The 23,467-nt window shown below is 44.1% G+C and overlaps 1 protein-coding gene across 11 annotated transcripts in view; it reads left to right on the top strand.

Annotated features, from left to right (window-relative positions):
- The first annotated feature begins 3,992 nt into the window (after positions 1–3,992).
- The window catches only part of TMEM269 (transmembrane protein 269), a 159,115-nt gene continuing 139,640 nt past the window's right edge, over positions 3,993–23,467 (top strand). For 4 of the 11 annotated variants that reach the window (XM_078642597.1, XM_078642594.1, XM_078642596.1 and 1 more), the window contains exons 1-2: positions 3,994–4,202; positions 14,774–14,837. Coding sequence is in view for 3 of the 11 variants with exons in the window: in XM_078642592.1 (XP_078498718.1) it covers positions 14,813–14,837 (25 nt within the window). In the remaining 8 variants the exon portion in view is untranslated. Of the gene's footprint in view, positions 4,203–14,601; positions 14,687–14,773; positions 14,838–23,467 lie in introns of all 11 variants that reach the window. The other 7 variants (XM_078642599.1, XM_078642604.1, XM_078642603.1 and 4 more) reach the window with 5 other exon arrangements.

Raw genomic sequence — 23,467 nt, 5'->3', positions numbered from 1 at the left:
TTCCACTAATGTGGTATCCCACCAGAAACAGCGTGAGCCACTGCAGGTAGGCCAGGAAATAATAACCCTTAAAGTTTGGATTCTCCAAATCAGTATGTAACATTTGTTTTTGTTTTTTGCCGTTTTCTTTCCAAATGCACTATTTGCCCCTGTTCTTTAAAAATATTCTTGGGAAACCCAACAATACTTTTTTAAAAAGGTGGTGTTTGATAAACTGGGAGCGCAACTGAAAAGCTTGATATGGCCTGTTCAATTTCTGGGAAGTCTCTATGCCTCATTAGCTTGAAAATTCCCCAGCAGCCACAGTTGCTCAATACCGATTCTCACTCATTGAGTGAGACTCACATTTAAGGTGATGGGAGGAATGTTTAACAACTTTAAAAGAATGAGGCCTCACAAAGAAGTGCCTTGTGGAAGGTAGGATTTATCATTACAAGAGGAAGCTGTTGCCGCACTCCCACCTCCAGCCTGCTCTAACAGCATGCTTCAAATCCAATATCTCACAGCCCCTCACATTCTATGACTCAGGGTGCCACACACCTCCCTTCCCACAAACCATACAAGGATGACATAAAATACAACAATACAAATCCTCCATGAAACAACAAAATTAAATAAAAATAACATACCAATCTCATGATAATCTCGAATGACAAAACATGGGGAAACACGTGCCAGCTCTACTACAATGAACATGCCAAACAGTAAAACATGTAAAACTGCTTATCATTGAATTAAGCTTCAGTACATTTTGTAATCTCTAACCCATTCAGGTGCCCTCTGGAATCTTACTTACTTGGCTTGCCTCAGGAATACATTGGTCTGTATATCATTTCTTGATCCCGACAGTACATTGGTAATGCAATCAGCCAGCTTAACAACCTTTTTGCATTCCATACATTTCCATCATTCAGGCAAACGTTATATGCATTAACCTTTCTCATTTGCAACGGACAAGAAAATTTAGACATTCCCTTCTTCCCTTTATGTCCACAAAGCACCCGCACCCAAACACCAACCACCAAGCTTAGGAAATTTGTGCCATCCCTGTCATCTACTCCACTGACACTCTTCTGCTCATTCCACCTCTGCACTCCAATAGACAACAACATCCTTGCCTTCCTGCCCCTCGTCAATTCAAAAGGTGATTTTCCAGTGGCACTATTGGGTCTGGTACGATACGCTCTTATCAACTTCCACAAACCACCCTGACCCAAAGCCAGTTGCAATACTTCCTTCAATGTTCTGTTTCACCGATCCACCAATCCATTACCTTGGGGATAATAGAACCATGAACAGACCTGCTCCACACGCCCTTTTTCCAAAACATCTCTCATCTCACATGACACAAACTGCACACCATTATTGGTCACTATTACCTCAGGGACCCCTCCTCTAGTCCAAAGCTTCTCCAGAAACTCAATCACTTCTTGTGTATTGACCTGATTAGTAAACTTCACTTCTTGCCACCTAGAATAGTAATCCATGGCCACCAGAACATAAACAGATCTGGCACCTGGAACTACATAAGGCCCAGAAATATCCAATCTAATTTTCCCCCACAGATCATCCATCTTATCTATTGTTACCGGTGGGTATGTCACAGTGTTCTGTGACTTATCGCTCTATGCACATGCCAAACAGTTGCGAATACTGTGATCCACTTTACGGTCCCTGCCAGGCTACCAGTACTCAGATCTTAACCTTCACTTTCTAGCACTCATTCCTGAATGTCCCTCGTATACCAGATCCAAGACATGACTTTTTAGCTCCCCCGACACCACCAACACCCAATTTCTCGGCAGCATACCATCAATCAATGATAGTTCATCATCCACTTCAGATTGGAAAGAAGCTTTCCCTCTCTTCGGCCACCCCTCTCTCACATGTTTAAACACTCCCTGCAACACAACATCCTTTACCAAAGCTTGCACCAATCCCTGTGCAAAATGCGACCTCCTTCCACAGCACTTACTCCAGCCACCATTCATTCCTTTTGATCCAAATCTCGTTCATCCAAACACCTGCACGGCAACCATCAGTTTGCTACCACATTTTTCTTTCCTTGCAGATATTCTACCACATATGTGTACTCCATCATCCTCATAATCCAATGTGCAATCTTGGCTCAAGCTCTATTTGCACTGGTAGTAAAGACGTCCACTAATGGGCAATGATCAGTTTGCAGTACAAATTCGCAAACCACTTAAAATGCCCGACCAATATGCCAGGGCCTCTTGTTCAACTGGGGAATATATCAATTCTGCCTTACTCAACGGTCTGGAGGCATATGCTATTGTCACCTCTCTGCTGCATCAACCCTGTTCCCAACCCCACACCAGCATCAGAGAAAATTATACTTGTGTCACACATGTCAAAGGGTTTCAGCGAAGGGGCAGACGCTATGTTCTCTTTTAACTGCACACATTCTCGTTCACAAGCCTCACAACACTTAAAACTTGTCATTCCTTGCAATCCAATAGCATACAGCCCCTAACATTCCATGACGCAGAATGCCACAGAATGCTTGCAATTTTTCTTACCACCGAAAATCACTTGGGTAGCATCCCAACCTATTGTTCTTTTGCTCAGTATGCCACCTCAGTTTGGACCCAGCTATATGCAAATCAGCCTTGACCCTGCTCCTCAATAGTACAGCCCGAACTGCCAAGCCAGGTCCTCCCTGCCAGGTCCTCCCTGAACCAGAATACCAGCAACCTAGGGCTGATTTCGCCCTGATAAGGGCTCCTCAGCCAGGTATAGCTTGGTTACATGATGGGATGGGTCAAGACTGCTTTGCATACGGCTAGGTCCAAACTGGTGTTGCATAGTGAGCAAAAGATTGATGGATTTAAACCAGATCTGTGACTGGGGTGAATGGTTGACAATGTTCAGCATCCTATCCATCATCTTTTTGTGTTGCTATAGTCGCTCTAAGTGAGAGGGGTATGCCAAACTGTGAGCCCTGTGCTTGCTATGCCACTGGATTCAAGCCAGGTCCCAGGATGCTTGTTTTTCAGTCCAGGGAGGACCCTGGAAGTGAGGGCTTGACTGTTCTCCTGGGGAGCAGGGTCAAGACGGATTAGAATATGGCGGAGTCCAAATTGGGGTGGCATGGTACAAAAAAATGGATTTAACCCAGACCTGTGACTGGGGTGAATGTTTGACAATGTTCAACATTGTGTCTATGATCATTTTGTGTTGCTATATTCTAATTTTACATCCACTTTTAATTTTAACAACTGTCAATTCCTAAATTGCCATTAATATCTAAGTTTGTGTAACTACGCTTATTGTTATGACATAAAATATGCTAATTGGGTGTTTCTACTCGGAATTTCCAAACTTTGAGCTCTATGAACAAATGTATATATAAAATCTGACATTCGTTAAGAGGTTCTGGATGTTCGGCTCCAGGAATCCGTATTTGGGTGGGAGCTATGATGGTGAAGAAAAATACACTGCTGCCCCAAAACATTTTTCAAAGTCGGAAATTGACACTGCAAATTCAAAGACATGTAGAAAAGCACCTATCATACATCGACTCTAGCAATTACATACTCAACTCTAACGCCACTAACTTTGAAAACACATTAAACGGAGTACAGTATAAAGTAGAACTCGTTTCCATTTTGAGAAAAATATAACAAGGAAATACAGTTCAGCCTGCAGATGCAAACGGAACTCACAGATAAGATTTTCACTTATAAATGATACCGTCGCAAGAGACACCGCTGAAACCACATCGTGGCAATCATCCAGCCAGCACCAACGCTGTTCTGCAACATTATAGGGTTCTACAGGCCAATAAAAAGAGCGCGCGAGAACGAGGCTTGAGACGCACGCTCATCCTATTCAAGCACTAGTGAGAGAACGGAATGACTGTTAGATAGAAATGTCTAGAATCTGTGTTGTCACTTCCTGTGGAATTTTCCCGGGGAACTTGAGTGCGCAGTGTGATACTGGACGTGGGCGGGGCTGACGCTTCATAATAAAAAGGAGGGAAACAGGAGGGGCCGCGCAGAGCGAGTTTAGTCGAAGCGCTGTGGGTTTTCCTGAAATTGTTATTTCGAGGAGCGTCCGCTATCCTTCAGTGCAACTAGAAGACACCTCCTGCACGTGTTGAACATAAAGAACCATCCAAATTATAGTGAATAGTATTTGTTTTAGAGAACTCGACGCTTGTGGTGCTGTTCGTACAGGTAAGTCATCGAGTGGCGCAAAACCGCTTCCTCACCCCTCCCATCACATAAAAGAGGCGCTGTTAATTGGGTGATAATTTCGCGGGGTGTTGGGGTGGATGGGGACAAGTCTCATGGATGACTGGTTTTTTTTCAGTAATTGTGACAGGATGGAGGGACGTCTTAGTTGATGATTAACTGTACAGGTTTACACCCACAAGGGTAGAGAAGGGGAACAACTTGTATCTGACGAGGGGGGGGGGGGGGTTATGGGGCATACGGACGATCTTATACTGGACTGTGTGGAGTGGGGACTTCGAGGGTTAAGGATTGATTAAAAAAAACATGTGTGCCAAGCCATCCAAAGCCGTGTGCGGCCCAATACAAGTACGGCTGTCGCTGTCTGCGAAATTGTCTGCCTTGGTTTAACGGCAGTGGGCGAACAAAGCTAGGGCATCGCCCACGTACCCGTGCCACCGCACGCCCCTCCCAGGTGCGCTGCTGTGTGAGCCTTTTGTGGTGGCGCGGGACGGTACAGCTTGTTCTGTTGCCCAGGATGCTGGCACTGACTCAGTACAGAGGGTGGGGGCAGGCGGAGCGAGCGATACAAGAGAGCAGCAGCTCGCCTGGCACTTGCGTTCTACCAGAAAGACATGCAGGCGGGGCACGGGCGAGGATGTGGGGATTACTTCTCTTCTCTATATAGGTTAGTTCCGAACAACGGTTTACGTAATAAATCAGCATACATCCTTGCTATCCTACCGGGCAAGTGGTGTCCAATCCCGTCGAGCTGGTATCTTCTCCGCTGAATCCATAATCGGATACATCTCTTGAACCAGACCTAAACTTGCCACTGAAACACAGCATGGGGCACTAATGCAACAGGTGTACCGCTACAGCATGTGGCGTGCAAGATATGACATGTGTGTCATGTAACGTATGTGCTCCACTCAGCCGTGCATCCTTCCGTTCAAGCTTGCAAACCCGTGTACCTGCAAATACAGGAGCAGATTGCGGCGCACCCTGCTGCATGGTCCATTTAACTATGTTATTGAAACTCGCCCTTCGATCGTCTATTAAGATCAGTCCGCTTACCAAGTACCTATGGGTATCACGAACGACTGGTATACGCAGTCCGCTAACCTCTGTGCTCAAGCGACCGACGGGAACACTCGACTTTAAGAGAGAGCTTTTGTAAAAAAAAAAAAAATCTACTTCGCTCTTAACCGAGCCGACCCGATTTTAAGTAAGATGTCTCGTTTTATGCAGTGCATTACGTTACGGGAATGGAGGCTGAAAGCAACGCCGCTAAGAGGATGAACGCGTGCCGCCTTGTCGCGTTTGGACGAAAAATTGATTGTCATGCACATACCAAATTAATTATTAAGACTTTACACTTGTACATTAAAAAAAACTATATTTTACTTGGGGCTATCCCGCGATTTTTTAAGGTCAGTTTGCTGGGTATCGGTATGAGCGTTTCATATTCGTGGACACGAATGTGTCCTTTGTTTAATACTTTGAATACTTCAAAAGCTGCTAGTACTTGGGCATATGTGCAAAAAGGCTCCTCACGGCACGCATTATGCAAATTAAGAATGTACATTTACAATGTTGAAATGTATGCTGCCGAACCTCTTAGCAGCTTTCAAGTCATTTTAGTTTCAGTGATTTTTTTTCTTTTTCTGTTGCGTTTAATCCTTTAGCCCTTTCTGAAACTTAAAGATCAGCAAAATGACATTTTGTTTAGAGCGATTTATTGACGTCGTGAGAGTTTGAATGCTTTTCATTTATACTTCGATTTAGTATGTCGGGGCAAAACATGCTGAGGCTTGTTCAACTTTGAAATGGATCAAAAGATATTTCTGACATTACTTCTATTTTTCTAGGTTACTAGATCTCAAAAATATTAGTCCTACTTCGTTTTTCGTAACGCGAGTTCTCCCATGTTCCATAGGCAGTAGCCCCCCTTTCCCCAAATGGATGTTAGTCAGCAGCAAGCTATCTGATTGAAGTAACAACGATAAACTAGATATATTTTTTGAGGTAATGTGACATCATTTTTAACTGCAGTCCAATATGGGTACCCTCGTCTGCCTATAGTAGATGCCACTCCGTTCTCGTTCCAGTCTTGGGAGAGAATGACAAGACTAGCGCTACTTGGAGATCGTCTAAGACTAGACCAAACGGGGCCAGCTCCTACTCAGGATTATTTAATTCTTAGCTAGGTTGTTCCTAAGAGGCTGCCTCTTAAATCCACTTCAACCTGTACCTATTTTTTTCACCTCCTCGGCCCTCAGTGAAAATTGAATTATATATATATATATATATATATATATATATATATATATAATGTGAAGGCACATTTTTAAATCCTTCCTATCATGTGAAAGAATTTGAAATTAGGGGCTACAAATTGTTAGTATTAACAAATAGTTGTATGACAGACCCACACATGCCATAACGCATGAATCTGTACAACATATGTCTTTACCACGAATAGGTTTACAAAGCATGCCTTTACAACTCAAATGTATTTTGCAGGTAAGTATAAAGCCTTAAAAAACACACACATATATATATATATATACATATATATATATATATATATAATGTATATATATATATATATATATATATATATATATATATATATATATAAAAAATACTTTATTGACCCTAAAATGACCCTTGCCACCCAAATACCCTTACCCACCATAAAAATACCCTTGCCCCCCAAATTCTCCTTCCAACCTTAAACCCTAAAAGGACCCCTACCACCCTAGTACCCCTACCCCCTTTACAACTCTTAAATACCCATACCAAACTAAACCCTAAAAATACCCTTGCCACCCAAACACCCACCCTAAACCTTAAAAATACCTTTGCCACTCAAATACCCTACCTACCCGAAAAATACAGTTGATACCGTTGCCACCCAAATACACCTAGCAATCCTAAAAATATCACTGCCACCCAAATGCCCGTACCTACCCTTAAAATGCCCTTGCCACACAAATACCACTACCCACCCTGATCCCTAAAACTCCATTGCCACCCAAATACCCTTACCTATCCCATAAGAACATCATTGCCACCCAAATGCTCCACCCCACCCTAAAACTTCCCTTGCCAAACAAAAACCACTACCCACCTTGAACCCTAAAATACCATTGCCACCTAAATAGGCATACCCACCCTATATGAACATCCTTGCCTCCCAAAAATATTCCTACCCACCCTAAAAATTCCCTTAAGAGAGAGTAGGAAGGTAGGATCCTTCTGCATGTGTACCCCCACTTTTTGCCTGGAACTAAGCTGGTTTTTGACTAGTCTGACTAGGATCCTGTTAATCAAGACCCCAGTCGATCTGCTTTCTCCTTAAATTGTTATGTTATGTACTTAGATACACACCAGAATGGATACTGGGGTACCCTTGTCAGGCCCTTGTATATGGTACCCATGTACCTAGGGCATTGGTACTCCAGAGGCCTCACTAGGGCTGAAGCATGTATTATGCCACCCATGAGAGGGCATGCAAAATGGAACCTACAGGCCTGCCATTACACCCTGTGTAAGTTGTTGCATGCACCACATAAGATATATGTTTATTTAAGGGTCACTGCACTTAAAACCTATAAGTAACCTCTCTAGTAGGCCTTTACAATCCTTAGGACAGGGTGCTTGGTTCTAAGTGAGAGGGTGCCACTGCATGAGCAGAACACCGCGGCATCCTACAGAGTCCATTCTTCCCGGGTTGTCAGTGAGGCAGCCATTTATGACATATAGCGTGGCATTATGCAGTGGTGTGATGACCAACTCTAAAACGGATGAAACTAACCCATTTGTGTTTGGTGTCAAACATGTTGGAATCATACCCCCGGTAACCTGTGTGGTAGGTATGATTCCACCCCTCAGAAGCGAGCTTCGTTGGGTCCCTGGTGTTCCCCGTACCAGCCTTCTTGTCCCGGACAGCACAAAATGGTTGCTGCCGACCAGAGACACATTTCTGCCCTCCTATTGCTGAGCCAAGCTCCAGCAGGGGAAGACAGAACAATAGGCATCCTGTCCCAGGGAGTTGTGACTCCCGCTTAGACAGTATTTAGTGTATTACGGCTTGGTGGGTGTGCTTGCCAGCGACCGAAAGTCTGCATGAGGGGCACATATGGTGTCCCTGTGCATAGTCCAGTTCAAACCAGTCCTGGGAGCCATTGGCTCATGCTCTGGCACAAAACTGGACAAAGGAGATAGGAGTAACCGCCCCACTGTCCAGATCTTCCTTTGGCAGGGTCCCCTGAATCTGTCCAACCCTCTCCCGTGGGTTCAAAAGGCCTTACCTGGCTGTAGGACCTAAGATTCGACGTGGACTAGATTCAGAACCACAAACCACTGAAGTTTGACCATCTGGGCACTCTGGACTTCGTTTGGGCCTGACCTTTTCTCCCTCTCTATCTGAAGCATCGTCTGTGGCCGTGCACCTTTCCGGATCCGTGCAGGACCTGTGGAGCATCAAGGATAACCGAAGATATCTCACTTGGAGTGAAGGAGTCACTTCTCTGCATTCGCAGGCACCGCAACACTGCTGTTCGGTCTGCTGACCCTGAGCAAGTTTGAGGTCGGAATCCTTTGTGGGGGCCACAATATCCGAACACCTGTGCACCGCGTAAATTTGCAAGTGCATATGCTTGTTAGTGTTTCCTGAACAAGTGCATTGGGCTCAGAGTAGCCCCAACCTCTGGAACCATTTCTTACCAAGAACTCTGGCCTCCTTGCACCAAGTGCTCCATAGGCTGCTGTTTGGTGAAATCGCCTGAGGTCCTCTTGCGACTCCTGCGCCTCTGGCCTGTGGGTCCACTTAAGGGTCAACCACACTTTTCTTGGGCTCCCCTGGTTGTCCCAGGCCTGCCCTCACACCCCTTGCTGTGGTGAGTCTCCTGGGCCTTGCTGGTGTAAACCGTACACATACTTGACCTTCTGTGTGGGTTGCCGTTACCAAGGCTTGTTGATGATCCCGCCGGACACCGACCCCCTCAGCACTCGACATCCTTCGTGGGACAGCTCGTATCCGGCTCCTGGTCCTCCTCAACGTCTCCTGGTCTCCGTAACTGCAGAGTCAAGAAGTCCATCAACTCACCTAAAGCACCGACATCGGTGGGCATTCGTCTACCGAGCCCCTTGTCACTCCTGAGTGACCCATGATCTGTCCCCTCTGCTTTCAGGTACTCTTTAACCAGAATCGACCTTTGAATTCCAACGGACACTTTTCTTCTTTCCAGCAGCGGCTCGTTTTCGAAGTCCTCCATTGGATTCAACAGCGGTTTCCAACACCACTTTAGGCCTATGCTCCCGGCTTCCCTGGGATAGGTAACTCTGGTGCCGCGGTGTCCACGGGGTGGGGTGGCTCTCTAACCTCCTAACTTCCTTAGGGTTTCTAAGAAGCCCACTGGGAAGGATCCTTAAACTCCAAAATTTCAACCACGACGTACCCATAGAATTGTACGGAGCACGCAGTCGTGTTCCCACAGTGCACCTGTCCTCCATGGGGTCCCTACTTGCTCACCTTGGGTGGTTCCTTGGGGTCCCAGCGATTCTACAACCTCTCGTCACTGTCTTGACTCGAATCGTGGTTCTTATACCACTATTTTAGTATATGGTTTGGTTCTGCCCCCCCTCCCCGGCCACTGTTTATTAGTGCTATTTACTGTCATTTATGTGCTTTAATATTGTGTGCTTTGTGATTATCTCAGTGCAGGAGTTACTGTGTCCTACTTGATAGTGTTATATTAATAAATACAAATTTTTATAACTACTGTGTGGTTCTCCTTTCATTTAACCAACACTATAAGGTTGCATTCTGGTAAAACAAGCTACTTAACATTTCTTTAAGATTAAGCCTGAAGGCAGCTCTCCACCGCTACCACTTAGATAACTTTCTAAGGTTATCGTTGACCTCTTAAATCACCATAAGGGTTGTTTGGACTGGTGCAAGGTGCCCACTTACTTTGGTGGACAGCATATACCATGCCAACTTCTCACATTGATCTGCAGCGATTGGGATTCAAGCCTGCAATGTTTAACCAGATAAGTCGTTTTATTGATTAACTCTCTAGATAATACTAGCTTGTAAGTCAAGGGTATAGCACACCCTTTCTCCATCCTCCGTTTAGTTCCCACTAGGTAAGGGAGGTGCAACACATCACCATACTTAGTAAGACTACTAAAGGAGAAACCAGTGATCTTTTATTCCAAGAATTGAAAGCCCTGTGTGCCTCTAGAAAGTTCATGACAGGGAGGAGTGCCAACACTCAACGCCTGGCAAAGGTGTTTCTATTAGATGACCTAAGGAAGACTCCTGGGTCAGATGAACAGGACAGAGTGAGTGGGACAGGGAATGAAGACAGGTCAGGAGGTGACACCTTTTATGACCAAGATAGACTAACTCTGGCCAGGGAGAACCTGATGGTTCCCACCTGGATAAATCAGATCTTCAAGAAGAGAATGGAAGAGGCCTAAGGGGCATCTCTTTACTCCTCCTGGAAGAGTGCAGAGTTTACCAAGGATATCTAGATCTCCCTCTGCAGAGTCTTAACCCCTTCAGTGCTAATGACAAGGGTAACTCGTCATGGAGTTTCCATTGATTTCAATGGAAAGTCAATGGGAAGAGGGGGATGTACCTTAGCAGCCAAGTGGTTAATCACTCAGGACAGTCTGCAGGGGCCTCTGTATCAAGCAAGTGGGACCACTCTTTTGATAGGGAGTACCAACGTCTTGAGCTTGAGAAAGCTAGGCTTAGACTCCGGCAAGAGCAATTGGCCCTTGATAAGGAGTCCCTAGAAGTCCAGAGAGCTAGAAAACATTTGGGACTAGAGTCCCATGGTGGCAACAACAGTGTCCCTAGAGTTAAGGAACAGTCCTGTGATAATCGGAACCTGAGCAAGATTGTCCCCTCTACCATGTTGGGGATGACATCTATAAATGGATAACAGCTTTAGAGTGGGCCTGTAAAGTTCAGAGGGTCCCTCAAGAGCAGTGGGCAGCTATCCTGTGGCACTCCTTTATTGACAAAGGTAGAGATAAGCTCCTCACTGTCAAGAGAAGAGGATGCTGACAACTACTCAATCTTGAAGAGTGCTCTCATTGATGGGTTTGGCTTAACCACTGAACAGTACATGATTAAGTTCAGAGACGCCCAGAAGAGAGAGATTCAGGATTAGGTAGACTTTTTGGATAGTGCCACGAAGGCTCTGGAAGGTTGCTTGGCAGCAAAAGTGCATTACTATTTAGGATCATACAATTTGATTGAGGGAGCAGATTCTTGATTGTCAAAACCAGCTTTTGCACCAGTACCTGGTGGACTCAGATCCGACTTTTCCCCAAGAATTGGAAAAGAACGCAGATACATGGGTCAGAAACAGGATTAAGCAGAAGAACCCAGGTGGTGGTGACCAGAAGAAAGATACTTCTAAGACCCTAGAGAAAGTGGGGATAAATCCAAAGAGAAGTCCTCTGAAGGTCCCCAAATGTCCTCCTCGGGGGAGATGGCTCCCAAAATCCTGCTTCCCCTAGAAAGAAACCTTATTGTTTTGTTTGGAAAAAAGCCAGGCCACAGGAATAATGATTCTGACTGCCCAAAGGCCAACAATAAGGAAAATATTCCTCGTACAGCACCCCCCAGTGCCCCCAGTAGTAGTAACCCACCCACAAGTTTAGTTGGGTTCTCTCTGGTTATTGTGGAAGCTGAATAAGCCAGATCCTCCACACAGGTCTCCTTAGTCTGTGATGGTGGCACACTTTTACTGAAAGTCCCAATACTTTTGGCAAGTACAGACAGGAGCCTCTGATAAAGGGTCATTAAGCTGTGGCCTATAGAGACGTGAGCTAGTGTCACCATGGTGACAGGGAACCGGGTTCTCCCCTTCAGCTTATACCTGAGTACCAGTACCGGTTGACCAACACTGATGGTGTTAAGACAGATCATCCCATGGCCATAGTCCATCTCCACTGAAGGCCCATCTAGAAATGTTAGGCCTGTCTGAGAAAGTTGGTGGGACCCTTAGGGCACCAGTCCAGCCCCAGGTAAATTCAGGAGCAGTGGAGCCTGAAAGAATGGCCCCACTCTGCTCCACCAGATAGCACAGGGGATGAAGAAAAGTCTTCTTTCAACCCCAGACTATAGGTAAGGGCCAGCTTCCTCAGAGAACTGATCCTACCCCTTGTGAAGGAACTGCCCCAGACCAGTCCTGGTTTGGCAGATCCACTGAGGGCAGGGGAACCTTCCAAGAAGGTACCCAGTCTGAATCAGGTATCCTGTATTGACTTCACACCTAGCGTTGCCAGTGAAAGGCGGAATTTGGGGCTTAACACAATTGGGGGGGTCTGCTAAAAGACCACTCAGTCTGTGCTTGCTGCTTCCCACGTCTTATCTCTGGGTTGGTCTAACCTGCTACTGTTGTCCTGCTGCGCAGACTGCTAGCGAAGGGACAGCATGACTGTCATTGCAATTCTGAGGGACACGATGAGCCGTCAGATGCAACTGTGCCTCCTGAAAAACCATGTTCATATTGTGCTCCATTAATCTCTCCTTCAAATTCTCTGTCTTTGATTCTGCCTTGGAGCTGTCCTCATAACCTGAGTTAGGGCAGGAGCAGCAGTGATCCACCGAGACGCTGTCTCTGCTACTGCCTAAAACAGTCCTTCTAAAACAAACGCTATCCTATATATAAGGCAGATATGTTGTTTTGAAACAGTTGGTGGGTGTAGGGGTGTGTTATGTGTGCAACAGTAAATCACGATGAAGTCACCTTACCATGTCCTCTTTCCAAAATCAGCAGGTTCTCCAAAGACACTAATAACTGAAAAAGACACAGTATTTCTTCACCGTGCCATATACCCATCATCACAGCCTCTAGCGCTTGTGGCGCAGTGCGATAATCACTTTTTGCGCCCTACCTCCCCCCGGACCTCCTCATTGGATTCCTTCAGTACCACCCAGAAAAACTTCCTCCTCATCTCTCCACAGCCCCTCTGTCGTACCTTTAATTTGTTTTGAAGCGCTGGTAATGGCTGGCTTTACTAAACCACTCAGCTAGCCACATAAAATACAGATTTGTTAATTACAAGAGTCACGTTAACCCATTGCACTGCTTTATGTCCTGTCAAAACTGCTGCTAGACAACTTTGATCTCTCTAGCAGGAACATAATCACTCGTTTTTTTGACATTTTTATTGCTTCCTGAAAGCTGTGTGTGTGTATATATATATATATATATATATATATATATATATATATATATATATATATGGGTCAGGATACAGGTATCCTGACACCGGAGGACAGATAGAGGGGTCCCTGAGGAATTGCTTACGAGCCCTAAAATGGCAGCTTTTTCCACCCAAGCTAATAATCCGCAGATTGTCTGCTGATTTTTAAAACCAAAGGTTACAGGGTCATTATAGTTAGGCTGACGTTTTACCCATACAAAACCATAGAAATTACGCAGGTACATTTATACTTATCCGAAGAAACTATACTCTCGTGGAATGTATGACGTTACAACGCATGCTTTTACCACGCATGCTGTTACAACGCATGTTTTACTACGCATACCATTACAACGCATTACACTTGGGGGTGCTGGATAGTGAATAGTTTAATTTACTATTCCAACTTCAGTCCCCGTGGACACTAGGGAAGGTGTTGGATAGTAAATTAAACTTATTCCCTATCCTAGAACGCCCCCCAGTGTAATGCGTTTTAATGGTATGCGTAGTAAAACCTGCGTTGTAACAGCACTGCATGGTAAAAATTGCGTTGTAAAGGATGTTTACCCTCTCGTGCCACTAAGAACTTAACGCAACAAATCATAGCTTCTTAACATAAGTATAACTTACTGCTGAATTTCTATGGTTTTGTATGGGTAAATATCAGCCTAACTATTAACTACCCAGTAACCCTTTGGTTTTATCAGTGAAAAAAAATAAATATATATATATATATAACACAAATGGCGATATAAGCCCCGCCACTTGGGATTCGCCTAACCCCAATCAATCCAACAAACCGTTGTCAATAGTTCATCAAAAAAGACAACAAGCTGAGGCCCAAATGCATCCAAGGTGAGATTTAATGGCAGTAACACCATTAAATCTCACCTTGGATGCATTTGGGCCTCAGCTTGTCTTTTTTGATGAACTATTGATGACGGTTTGTTGCATATATATATATATAAGCGCTCACCTTTTTAAATGTGTGGTTTCCAATTGTGGCCCCCAGGGGCTCTACCCGTATATAACAAAAAGCAATTTTAGGTATTTGGTGCTTTTGCTTGGTTGTTAAAGGCCCAGGGTGACCACCTGTGTTTACAACCGTCCTGCACTTTTGTGATAACCTAATGCGTTGTTTTTTTATTTTTTATTGTAGCCTTGTTATGCTTCCATTGAACTAACTGCTGAAATCAATGCTTTGTAGGTGAGAAGTTCAGAACCGCCGCCGGTAATTATGTGAAGTGAGGCAGTCATCCTACTTGATTGTTTAGTTTGAGAAATATTTTTCTATGGAACATCCTTTAACGTTTATTCATTTTTATTTTTAGTCATCTCTGGTTGAAGAGTACCGCCACATTTCAGCCACAATGTTGATGTTGCTGCCTCCTTCGAGTGAGTATTGACTCTAGACTTCAACCTGCTTTCTGCATGTTTATACTTTAAGTTGAAAAAGGTTGAACTAAATATCCCAAAAAGTAAAAATGCAATGGCTTCACCTTTGCATGCAAGGATGCAAGTGTATCAGTATTAGTTATGTTGTATGGTGAGAACTGCAGATGTAAACCAAATTATTTTTCTATCCTTCCCTCATACTATTGTTTTGTCTCTCGCTCACATACAGTTCCTCTACCTTAAAAATTTCTTGTTTATTTTGTCATTGTATATCAGCTGGCAGCAATGTTAGCTAGTTTTGACTCATCTAAGCTGATGGAACCTTAATACTTCCCAGCAGCTCTCAGCAATTGGTAGGAGTATGCAACTGATAGAGACTTGTAGCTACAGATTCCTTACCTTTGAGTTCTCCAGGCTGGATCCGGAAACTTTTGCTTGAGCAGTACCCCTTGTGCACACTGTTGGGTGGCTCCATTCTGCTCAGTGTAATGTTCACGCCGGTTATGACTTTTTGTTGACCAAAACTTTTTAGGTGTGTTGAGGGATGTCTTCTAGAAAGACAGGGTTTAAATCGTGTGGCGCCTGAAACTGCACCATGTTGGTATCCGACCCCCACCTAGTATGTCTTTGGTGTCTCAAGCATGACCACAACTCCAAGTCGTGCTCAGACTGTCAGGCCATGGCTCTGAAGGCGACACCGGCCAACAAGACTCCGCAGAGAACCCAGTGTCGATTGAAGAAGAGGTCGTGGGGCCACTCCCTGAGCCTTAAGTCCTCTTCATCCCACTCAAGGTCTTTGGGGCACTCAGAAGAGGCACAAGAAAAATAATTTTAAGTAGACTTCATCTACACCTTGACTATCTTCTGTTGATTTAACAAGGTATGGAACACTGATGCTCTAGGCATGGTTCCGAGGACCTGGAGCCAGGGTCGACTCCGCACCTCCCTCCATTTCCGGGAGCCGGAGTGACCCCCACTTAGTGAGTCTTCGTGTTGGAAGGGGCGCTGTTGGATTTGACGGCAGTGGGGCCTCACCGATCTGGGATGACACTGGTCGTGCCTACGCAACCTTTTCCCGACGTTGGACCTGAAGCTGGTGCTGCTGGCGGTGTCAGCCCATCCTTATCCCCAATGACTCTGCGTCACTAAACGCTGACTCCAGCGCTGGTACAACCCAGAGGTTCTATGTTTATTGCCTGATCATTTTCAGGACTATTCAGGCATGGGGGGAGGGACTGGGAGGAATCTATGGACCCTTTAAAACACCAGGATGTGTCTGTAGAACAGATGGACTGGTATGAGGAGCTTACAGAGGCCAGTGGACTGGACACATCCCCCAGAAACTGGCATGCTGTCTCTGCCAACTGTGGCTACGGAGGAGGGGGCTTATGTCATGGTGGTAAAGGAAGCCAGAGTACTGCATCCCCAAATGTGATGCAGTGCATGCAAAGAAATTCGTTTTATTTATTTATATGTTTAATTACCTGTAATCCATAGATCACTACCCCCCCCCGCCCTGCCCCTCCCCACGTCATTGGCCGGCAGCTACTCCTACCACTGACCGCTACTGCCTATTTCCCCTTAATGAGGAACTTACTGGTGTGCTTCAATGCACATGGTCCAAGCCTAGCACAGGGGCTCCTGTGAACAGAACCATTGCACGATGCCATAGCCCGACTCCAGACGACCCAAAGTTCTCAGCCAACACCCTACCCCTAAAAGAGCTTGGTGCAGGCTTCGACTTCTCATGGCGCATTTCTATCCCCTCCCTTGGATAGGCAATCCAAGATGCTGGAAACACTTGAAGATTTTTTCTTCTGACGGCCTGGCATTGCGCTTAGTGAATACTGCATGCTTATTGGGCTATTTCTCCCACTACCTTTCAGAAACGGTTGCGCACGTGCTGCCACGGGTCCTTGAAGTGGCCCGGGCTGTACTCTCAGGCAGTCAAGGACGGGAGCGATGCAGCAGAATTCACCATTAAGTGTGGCCTTGACACGACTGACTAGCTGGGCAGAACGGTTCCGTTGACAGTGGCTGTACAGTGCCATGCCTAGCTAAGAACACCTGGCTTCCAGGCTAATTTGATGGGTATGCCCTTTGACAGATCTTGTTTCTTCCGAGAGAAGGCAAGACTGCCTTGGAGCGTTACAAGGACTCTTGTGCTACAGCCAGATCCTTGGGCCTCTCAGTAACTCCACATGGCCAGTCTAGCTTTCGCCCCTTTCATAGCAAAGGAAGAGGTTTCCAGATGGGCCGTCCGTATTCCCAACCACTGTCCTGCGCAGACTTCTCAAGTTGTGCAAGGACGTGGACTCGGATTGTTCTGACACCGGAATGGCAGCTAGAAGTCTGCCACCCACCCCAGCCGTAGCCTCCAAGCACTCCTAGTCTGGCTCTGCAAGACCATGCTACTCCAGTTGGAGGTAGAATCTATCATCATAATCATCTCCACTGTAGGTCCATAACATCGGACAAGTGGCTCTTGCAGATCATTCAGGAGGGCTATTCTCTGCTTTCTTTACTTTTCCTCCACCTATTTCGCCACTTCAAGAACAGCTGGCGGAGGATCATTTAACTTAACTCCAAGAGAAAGTTACAGCTCTCCTGGGCTATAGAGGGTCCTGGATACAGAAGTAGGCAGTGGTGCTATTCCCACTACTTTCTGTTTCTGAAGAATAAAGGGTTGCAGCCCATTTTGGACCTTCAGACTCAACTTGCAGCAATGGTAGGAATAAGCAACTTGCTTCTCTGCTGGTGCATTAGATGTTGTCCACTGACCTGTAGCAAAAAAATGATTGTGTATACAATTGATACTTGTGGGTAGATTGCCTGAAGTTCAAATAACCCTTAATTCAATGTAATCAAACTACATAGTAAAATGCAATAACGCAGGAGTTAACCGCAGTTATTTCCCCTCTTCTGGAACGTAGTGCACCTACTAGTCTTTCCTGGTTAGATTATCAAACTCCGAGGTCGTAATGAATTGAATACGTTTCCATTTGTTTCAATGAATGAAACAGACATTGTATAGAAGTGCATGTTGTCACGAAAAGCTGTTTATTGTTTTTTTTTTATAAGTGTGTGTGATTTCAGAGTCGGGTGTTTTCCCATCTCGAAATTGTCGGGTCTGGAGATACCATACATGGTTGTGTTGGGTGATAATCCGAAGTCTGGTTTCCGAAGGAGGTGGGTGTTGGTTGGTGAGTAATGGGGTTACTGCAACTCGTAATTGTGGGCATTAGAATTGCAGTGAGCTCAGTTGCCATTGGGAATTTATTTACACTTCATAACATTTCAGATATGGTGGAAGCCCTCAATTGCAGAGAGAGTAGTACAAAATAAATCCAATATGCCCTAAATATGATTTTAAGGACGCTTTTGTGCATGGTTACAGTTCTCTGGGAAGTTTGCTAAGCACTTTTTTTTACCTTCTCTGCTAAAAGATGGTCACACAGTGAATCTAATAAAGAAAAAGCAAGGCAGAGCATCACAATCCAGTATAATGAAAATCTGCCCCTTCAGAAATTGGGAACATGAACCAAAAGTAATGTCTTTTTTCCTCACCTGGGATATCGGAGCGGGTAGTTTTATGAAAAACAGGCAGTGCACGACTGCCTCAATGCTAACTCTCTCAAATGGAGATTTCAAATACTGTGGTGCCTTTTGGCAGAATATGTACCAGAATTACTTGATATGCACCTTCAAGCATGTGCCACAGCAAGCACAGGGCATCCGATTTAGTAAGTTAAAATAGCAGATAACTTGTCTGGAGGTAGAGAGAAGGGATACTGTTGACTTAAGAAGTGATACATGCCTTGGGACAAGCAGACATTGCCACAGGATGCTCAATTGTCTTAATCCCCTGTAAATGTGATGCACAAAGTAAATTGTCTATGCTTATGGAGGATATTGCTATGTAGATGAAAAGGCTATTCCTCTTTGGGAAGGCAGAGACAGCCCAAGATCCTTTATTAGACCTAAGATGCTACCTGTCCTTGATACATCCTTTGTTACTATTTAAATATCAGATGGAGGGATGATGTAGTTCTAATCTGAGCCTCCGTCTAACAAGTTGTGCTGTCTAAATAGTGTGAACTTCCACAATCCAATCTGGAACGGTCATCAAAAGTTGGTCTTTTAGGTATACGATGACGGTTGGTGGTAGGGGTTACCAGAACATGAAGGTGTAACCGTGCACAAATAACTTCTTCTTGCCATTCTCTAGAACCCAGGTATTGCATGTTTGCGGCTCCTGTCTCCAAGACTCATAGGATGGGTTATTTGAAAAACAGCCTAAATAATGAAGATTATTGCAGCCTGGCAAGTGGTCCACTTTAGTCTGATGAGCTGACGGGCTGGACAATGCAGCCCAGTCGAGGAACTATCCAAGACCCAGGAGCATGCTTTCAGTTTCATAAGCCAAAAATCCACTTCCTTGTAATTTCTCTAGTAACTCATTGGTATGATGTGTTTCTGCAGTCCTATGGCCAAGACCCATCTGAAAATTATTACTCAAACTATTAATGCAGTCGGATCAAGAGACCATTCTTCACTCAAAGGAAATTTAACGCCCGCACTTAAAATGACCTTTATTGGGCTCACCTTTCAAATGGAGCCTTAATGTTGTGAATAGAACATGAAGACTACTTGAAACCGTAACCGCTTTGGTCTGAAGAAAACCGTCGTCTTTACTCTTCCATTGTAGCACTGAGTGATGATACCGTTTGTGCAACTGAGTAATATTCCTTGCTTCAAAGTCGCTCTTCCTCTCAAAATAAATGCCCCCCCCACCCCTAAACACACACTAAAAGTATTCTACTTCAAGTCTGACAAGCATTTTCTCTATGCTGGCTAGTTATGGATCTTTTACACCTCACGCTTAGAACATAACAGCAGGTATTGCGGTGGCCTATAACCGGAGCATGTTCTGATCTGCCCCAAGAGAAAATGTCACCTTTTCATTACGCTTCAATGGCAGAAGCTGTGCCCTTCGGTTATGCCTGGTGCTCCTAATGGAACCAATCTGCTACTAATTATTCACAGGAAAGACTGCGATTTCTCTTCATTTGTGTTAGCCTAGAATCAAAGGGCCGACCTCGTCCAGTTCTGTGTCTATAAATATTGATCATTTATTAAGTGCAGTTCTCAGAGAAATTGTGTTTCATTGGTAGTTATTTTTCATCGTTTTTAAAGCGGCCTGTTTTGCCATTATGTTCCCTTTTGCCCTGTTTTGAAATGATGTATTCTTTGCTGTCAAAGTATTTCTGCGGTTTACCACTAGATGGTAATCGAAGAAAGCATTGTTTATGCTACTGATATGTCATCCTAAAGGATAACTTGCATTTTCTCGTCGACCTGGTTTGTACAATTTCAGAAGATATGTGGCACTTCAATTAGTTATTTAGGGAATTTGTTATGTTCAGAAGTTCTAAAATGAGCATGCTCTACCACCCATCCATCAAAAAAACTTGATACTGGAGCCCTCTTGCCTCCTTGGTCTGCCTTTTATACTTCCCAACAGAGGTCTGCACATTGAAAATGTGCTGTCTCAACTTCAGAATTCTAGTACAATATATAGTGGTCCCAGTAATTCAAGACTAGCTGGACAGTATAAATAGAATCCCATAAACATACGAATAGCAATACTCTACAAAAAATTATTATGTAGTAAATGTTATTTAATCACACTGCCACAAAATTGAATACTTTACATGTATGTCAAAACGCAGATTTTATATATACAAAAGGTGCTCAGCAGGACAGGGAAAGGAGGAGGGGTAAGTTAATTTGGTGAGGATACGTGATCGTGAGAAAAGCATGGAAAAAAGTGGAATCATATGCCAAATTTAGAACAAATCAGGCTTTCAGTATCAAGCCAAGGGTACATGAATTATCCATCAAATGTAGGTAGCTAGACCCCATTGATGAAACACAATTAATAGTCTCTGTTGTTTCAAGGGCTGGCATAAAGAGAAGTGTCGACCCCAAAGTTTTGACGTAGGCCGATAAACACCTTACACAGGGGTCTTCATCAGCACAGTGATGAAGTGAGGGCACCAAGATCCTGCAAAGAGGACTCCATAGGGGTTGAGGGCCGATAAGCTCCTAAGCGAAGAGTGCGACAGCAACACACATGACGCGGAACAATCCTGCGCGTCCCTTCTGATAATACACCATTCAAATAATAAAGGTTTTGTCACACGTGTCACTACTAGAGAGAATTCCAGTGATTAATATCTGATCCATATCGGAAATTCGTGGTGCAGGAGGTACCGTATTGATCTTCGGTGGAGAAAGCGTCTACATGCTCAAGCGGTGCTCTGTCGCTACTCGCTGATTCAAACGTCAATGTATTGTATGTATTATACTTCCCAACAGAGGTCTGCACATTTAAAATGTGCTGTCTCAACTTAAGAATTCAGCATCTCTCTATTTGGGTTAGATTCATTCAAACCCTACTTGCTATACGTTCCCTTGAAAAATTTCGCTTACTAACCTAATTTGTTGATCTTTATGTCTAACCTTAATCCTTGTGTATTCTGTTTCAGGAGCCAGTCTTCTGTTGGAGGCTTTCAGTTGGCCGTTGTGAAAACATGTTATGTTTAAGTATTGTGGTTTTAGTAATCACAATTTCTTTCAAGCTTCTTCCTGAACTCAAAATGATGCCCAAAGATCAGACCCCTATTTAGATTGGCATCACAAGGCTAGAAGCCCAGCAGGTGGGTGCCAAGGGTGTCAGTAGTAGGTTGGTGCACTGTAGCCTATGTTCGTACATTCTCACAGAGGAACTGTGGACCCATGTGCATTAAACTTTTTAAATAAGCAATGTTTGTTCTCTTACTGGAGATAAGAGCACAGGAAACACATTTGTGCCACAGTTGTGGACTGAGTAACAAACATAGGTTGTGCCACAATCTGGACCATGCAACAGTAAACTGCTTAGTTTAGGGGTTTCTATTTATAAATTAAACTTTATATTCTGCGTAATAGCTTCTAATAATAATAATAGATTCTTCCAGTGTTCCTTTATTCCTTGTAAGCCATCAGCATCCTTAAGTTGCAAGTCCTCTGATCGTATATTTTCATATGACCCAGACATTCCGATAAAGAAGGGGCCTTGTTTCTAAAGAAAGAAAATGCGAGATTAGAGCTACTCCATTGTCCCTCGCGGGTCATTCCCCGACTTATTTTGTTCGAAACATGGCATCCAAAGTAGTACCTGAATAATTGTTGTTTTGAAAACTTTTCACGACTATAATGCAGTGATAGACACGTACTCATCTACACTTCATCTGCAGCTGTGTCGAAGAAGCATGAGTTTCATTCCTCGGCGGCCACATTTTTTTGCTTAGTCTTGCATTGACACAGGTCCATCCTGTTCCAGATTCGAAAGAACAAAATCCGAGCTGTATTGTCCAAGACACATCGGTTTATTCCAATATTGGACAGACTGAAACAGGAAGGGAGAGGGTTATTGTGCAGATAGACATTTTATAGAGGTCCAAAGATCCTCTTCAGTCGACTGGAATAGTATAACATGACTGTGACTGTAGCAAACGCCCGTGCTGGAACTATTGTCACAGGTAAGGAATTTGTTTGACAACTGTGTAGTCGATGCCATAATGTTAACATCCGGGCTAGATTAGGCTTTCGAATGAAAAACCAAGTGCTGTCTTTGATCAGATGTGCACATCAGACTTGAAAAAAAAACGTATCTTTGCATTTTCCATAGCAGATCTCCAGTTTGTCTCCTTAGATGCACTGTTTATCCCATTTTTTTTAACAAATGTCCTTTTCTGTTTAAGGTTAAGTTTGTTAAGAATATTCATCTAGAAGCTTCCAAGCACATGTTCTGCTGAATTTGCGTAAACTATTAATCCTGCCACTTTTTATCGGCCCGGTGAATAATTTCTAGAGAGAAATGTCCATTAAAAATGTGCCATTCTCTTTAATAGTAGAACTTGTCCATTCTTTTGCATGCTATGTGTGCCTGGATTCCTAATATTGGAGTTATTGATGCTGCTCTGTGGACCAGAATAGATTTTCATACAACTGCTCATTGCACACTTAGGTAGCTCTGAATATACCGATCGAAGTAACACCTTCATTCTACAAGACTATTTAGTGTGGTGCCCTAAAGGAAAAGGATGACCGGAAAGGCGCACTGTGAATCATTTTATTAGGGATATTACTGAACCAAGCAGTAAATGATGAGACCTAACAAAGTGTTAAAATATATTTTGACATGTGTTCTTGTAGCATTTTCTTCAGACTGGACACGTTAGGAAGGTATCTCTTTCTCTGCTTTTGGAGATTCGTAGTCACCGATTGATTGGTAAGTAATGTTTTAATCTCATGTACTGCATCAGGTTACTTAACTTTTCACACCAATAGGTGAGGTGAGCCTACTACGTTATTGCTGTTTCCTTCTCTCCTCATTTGTAAGTGAGAGTATATCCTTTTTAGGGTGTATTTATATATGTAAAGAATGAAGAAATTGCGTATTCACACTTTTCTTCCTCAGTTCTGCACTGGAGCTCCTGCAAGTTCATATATTAGAAGGGTCTTTCTTAGTCATAATTCTTTGGAACGTGAAACTACCACGTTAAAGGCACTGCACAACCCTG

This window comes from Lissotriton helveticus, chromosome 5_1 (assembly GCF_964261635.1).
Source record: "Lissotriton helveticus chromosome 5_1, aLisHel1.1, whole genome shotgun sequence".
NCBI classification, from domain to species: Eukaryota; Metazoa; Chordata; class Amphibia; order Caudata; family Salamandridae; genus Lissotriton; species Lissotriton helveticus.
Note: the sequence above shows the minus strand (reverse complement) of the source record. Positions and strands in the feature narration are given on the sequence as shown.